Raw genomic sequence first — 4,921 nt, 5'->3', positions numbered from 1 at the left:
TCATATATATAGAAACCAATCTCTTCTAATTTATAAACTTACCAAATATATTTAGCCTAAATTAGGAATTGAAATAATTCTAAATAAAAACAATGAAACATAAAATAGGAAGAGAATAAAACTAAGAAAGGTTTTTTCCAAGATATTCCCAATCAAAATATTTTCATGATTTTGTGAAGAAAATTGCTGGCCCACCTTGGAGAGGAGCCAAACTTCTCAACTTTATATGGACATTTTATTCATGTTCCCTTTTAATTATAGTATGCTTTGTCATCTTGACTTTTTTTTGGTGATAAGAGCTCTATTGAAAGAAACACTTCCATTATGTGGGCCATCGTTGCGTTTGATTTCAATGTTATGCATTGCATGTTCTTTTAAAGAAGTTTGCAAGCTTGTAGAGCTTCAAAAATATTTATATGCAAGAAGGTTTTGGTGAAAGGAAACATATTAACGATGAAAGAGAGTTAAATTTACTAATACGTCTTGCTTGATGATAATATGGTTGCTTTGTTTAGAGAAGTCTGGTTTTGATGATGTTGATGACGAGGATAATGAGATGATTTGTTCTTTATTCATATTAAACGTATTTGATGAAGGGAAAATTTTTAGGTTACCCTTACTTGACTTGGTGCTCCTGAAAATGTTTTGTCTTTGCGCTTAACCTTCATGTCTTTGTGGTTCATCTGTGATTATTTTTTCAAGATGCTTTAATACTCTACATTTTAGCATAAACAAAGATCATGTTGTCCATGTCATACTAGCCCTAGGCTTTTCATTTCTCAGTTATGTTGTTACGTAGGTTAAATAACGTCCACCTTGACCATCCATACGTTAATGATTTTCTTTTACAGATGTTTCCATTAATTTTTTTACAAAATCTCATAGCTTTTCTTTTGGGTTCAACAGACGTATTCTAAAGACTTTCCACGGGTCATTATGTTGTGAATTTACTAAACCAGACATAACTAGATGTAGCTACTTTTCTATGCAGCTCATTCAATGTGGACACTTGTGCTTGTAAATGTGAAGAGAGCAGCATATCTAGTGAGCATCCTTGTCCATGTATAACGAAGGCTTTTGATAAGAAACTTGATACAGTGAATTGTGATAGAGACTGCCCTTTAAGCATTACGCTGTTGTCAAAGCCTGCTGTCACTATTGCTGATCATTATTCTAGCAGTTCAAAGTCTTCTGATCACAATGATTCGTTCGAAGCATCCATGGATGAAGTAAAATTTGAGAAAGTGCCTAGGCCTGAATGCATCCACTTAAATTCAGATAATTTATTACAAGAGCCCTTTTTGCCTTGTTGGTATCCTTCAAGTGAAACTGGAGATGATACCAATAAAACTGTTAGCACATCCTGTGGGGGTCGTTCTCCCGAATTCTTTCTAGATCTAAACTATTGCCAACAAACAACTCCCTGTCAAGTGGTTCAGTTGAATCTTAGCTCAGAGGATGACGTTGCTTTCCCTCTTGTGCATGAGCAGAAGATTGATGTTGAGCGCCAGGCAAAGGAGAGCGGAACAGTTGTCAAGCAGTGGGATGATGAACCTGTTGAAAGTGTTCATTCAATTCAAGAAAGTAAAATTTTGCTCAAGAACAATATCAAATATAACAGTGGAAAGGAAGTCAATGCTGCTGCTTTTTCAGCACGCTCTAAGGGCAATGATGAAGAGCCGCCTCTTGTCCGAATAAGGGAGAAAATGACTACTGTAAGGGAAATTAAGACGAGTAAAAATGGTTTCTACAATAATCGAAGGGCATGGTGTAGTAGGGCCCATGGAATTTTAAAGTGGGACTCTTTGCAATCAACCTCACTGAACATGTCTCTTCATGATAAAATGGTTTTCCACACAAGAAGTGCAGATGGACATGGCACGGTTATGAGATCCCATTATAATTCTACGGAAGCTAAAGATCGACATAATGAAATAGCTTTGGATGAATTTGGTGAAAGATCTTTAGATAAAAATTTTGGAAGGTGTGTTTCTTACTTATATGAAGAGGAGGGAAGCCTCATTGATAAGTATGATAGTGTTCCTTGTGGTGCTGGAGCATTTAGAAGGCTTCCAGAATTAGATAATCGTGGCAAAACTCAGCCCATAAACTTAAAAAGGTCTAGTGAATATGTCTACGATCATGAAGATTCAAGGTTTTATGAGGAGAGGTTACATTCTAGAATATATAGAGAGGCTTATGATGAAGACAAAAGAAGCGGGCATGAGGATGGTTCTCACAAACATCAATTATCTACTTTATTATGTCGGAGCGTACATTCACACACCAGGGAAACATTTTCTCAACAGCACAGCAAGCATGACATAATTATAAGCAAAAAAAGCCATCATTCCTGCTGAAGTAAGAAAAGCTTATCCTTACAGTAGTGCTTACAATGAGAGTAAAAAAAGTTGTTTGGCCTTACCTTGGCTTCTAGCCAAAGAGAAAGCCAGTTTTAGGCATCATTATTCTAACAACTTGTCTTCCTCCAAGCGTTACACCTTCTATGATACCATACAACCTGAAAATGATCGAATTGATAAGTGCTCATTCAGCCAACAGAAAATTTATGACAATCATTTCCACAATAGTCGTGGAAATAAGTTAACTGTCAGAAGTAAGGATTTTGATTCTGGGGGCCGTGTTGGTTCTCCTCCAGATAATTTTGTCAAGGATAGACCTGAATTGGATAACATGGGATATAGGCAAGATGTTACCAAGCAATTAAATGGTTTGAAAGTAAAGGTAAATATGGTAAAACCAAGTCTAACATTGTATCTTTGTATATGTATCTTTGATTTTACTGCCTGTTGTAACATGGCAACCTTTTTTTTTCCTTCACTTTTTCTGAGTGGTAGCCTATGTCTGAGGTTTATTCAAGCCTCAATTCTTTAAATGTTGTAAATTTCCTTTTCAAAGCTTTACAGTCTTGAATCATGGCAATAAGTTTAATTTATTTTAACCTGCCCAGCGACTCATTTATCTCCAATAAGATTCTAGAAAATCAGAGGATCTTCAATGTTGTCTTTATCTGTGATTTAGCAACTCTTTGCTTGAAATTCTTTCTTTTTTGTTTGCAAGTCACTATTTATATTTGTTGTAGCATTATGTATTATGACTGGTCGCTATGCATACATCATTTTACATGCATTTACAAGTACTTTGAGAACACTTTCTCGTTCTTTTTTTGGTTGGTTATCCTCTACGAGTGTGCAATTTTTGCAAAAGAACTTGTTTGCAGGGATTGGGTTGTGATGCATTACCATGTCCTGTGGAACTTCTATTGGTAGATAAAGACGAGAGGAAGGCCAGTTTTGCCACATATATTTAGAGTAGTAATTCTTAAAATCAACATAGCATAGTATGATATTATTTCAAACCCTTGATATAAATGCTCATGAAAAATGCCATTCACTTTCTTCATTAGTTTCTTTGATTAATTTGAAAAATATCAACCATGTCCACCCTCTGTTATTTTTCTCCAATGTATCATTGTCAAGGTTGGTAGCTTAAGCAACTCTATACCTTTCTAAGGTCTCTCAGACTGATAATTTGGTGTTTTTCGTAGTTTTTGCCATTGGTCCTATTATGATGGGTGCATTGTGTGTTTTTCAGAATGCATTTCACTGCTTACATTGTATCATTTGGAATTTCACAACTGTACTCTTGGATTCTAAGCATTACTAATCCTGATGATCTGCCAATGAAACTATAAACCTAGAATAGTTCAACCTTCTTGTCCCCTTCCATAAATTGAATTTAGGATCGTAATGAACCAAAATTTTGGTTTGGCAATTGAAGTTAAAGAAAACCTTTTTAACATATAATAGGCGATAATCAGGTTTTCAATGATATTTGCGTTCCCTAAATCTATTTGTTGGTATTATTGCTTTAGGCCACCAGCCTAATGCATCACCTTAGCTGCAAAGAAATGTTTTTTAAACTTTGGTAGTTTTTAATCCTGCAAAGTTTGGTAAGAAGGAAAAGGTTAAGAGTTGGGTAATGTTATTTTAACTGTTTAGTTGGGATTTAGAATTGTGTTTTTTGCAAGGTTTAATAATTTATAATCGTATAACTGATATATAAGATTTCATACTGATACAAGCATGGTCAATTCATGTTTAACTATAAGTCAGTGGCGTCACTGGCTTTGATTACAAGCCTGTTTATTAAAACAATGGTAGTTTAACTAGTGATTGTACTACATATGCACACTCAGAAAATTTGTTTGCTATTTTAAACTATTTAAATAAAAAATCAATGAATACTATTCTTGCACTACATTGATTTAGATTTTGTTGAGAGAATACCTCAAAGTTTTTTGGAGACTCGTTTCTTGGAATTTTATTTGGTTGGGGCAATGAGGGAACTGGTTCATTAAGCCTATGCTATTTGAATATAGGGACATTTACAAACGTACCACACAATTCCTATGTTTTTACATATTTAAAACCTATCCTTTTATATTTTTAAAGTTAGCTCACAAAACTTTAATCTTACATCTCAAATACAACTATTACTAACTTTTAAAAAGTGAAATACATCTTTTCATGCATTGGCTATGACACTTAAGTGTTATAAATATAAATATTGAACTTTAGTCGTTAGTTATGTAAATACATAGGAATTATCTGCTATGTATGCAAATTTTCCTTGAATATAATAAATATATTTTATAGGCTTCTATTTCAGGCGTCACCATGCATTATACACCATTATTTAATCAAATACTGTTGAAGATCCCATACTTATATGACATTAGCAGCAATATTAGCACGAACTCAACCTACACTTATTGAGAGGAAGCAGACAACTATTTTGGAATATAATTTGCTAATTAACCTCTTTTTACATAAGAATTAAAGCAGCACAAAAGATATCTTAGCGTCAACAATGGGCTTGATCACTTATGATTACCAAT

The 4,921-nt window shown here is 34.1% G+C and overlaps 1 protein-coding gene across 1 annotated transcript in view; it reads left to right on the top strand.

Annotated features, from left to right (window-relative positions):
• The window catches only part of LOC110032221, a 10,815-nt gene extending 8,455 nt beyond the window's left edge, over window positions 1-2,360 (top strand). Inside the window, exon 8 of the mRNA XM_020735780.1 lies at window positions 992-2,360. Coding sequence (XP_020591439.1) covers window positions 992-2,360 — 1,369 coding nt within the window. The remainder of the gene's footprint in view (window positions 1-991) is intronic.
• Window positions 2,361-4,921: the final 2,561 nt, after the last annotated feature.

This window comes from Phalaenopsis equestris, unplaced genomic scaffold (assembly GCF_001263595.1).
Source record: "Phalaenopsis equestris unplaced genomic scaffold, ASM126359v1 Scaffold000889, whole genome shotgun sequence".
Classification (NCBI taxonomy): Eukaryota; Viridiplantae; Streptophyta; class Magnoliopsida; order Asparagales; family Orchidaceae; genus Phalaenopsis; species Phalaenopsis equestris.
This window is presented reverse-complemented; position numbering and strand designations above follow the sequence as displayed.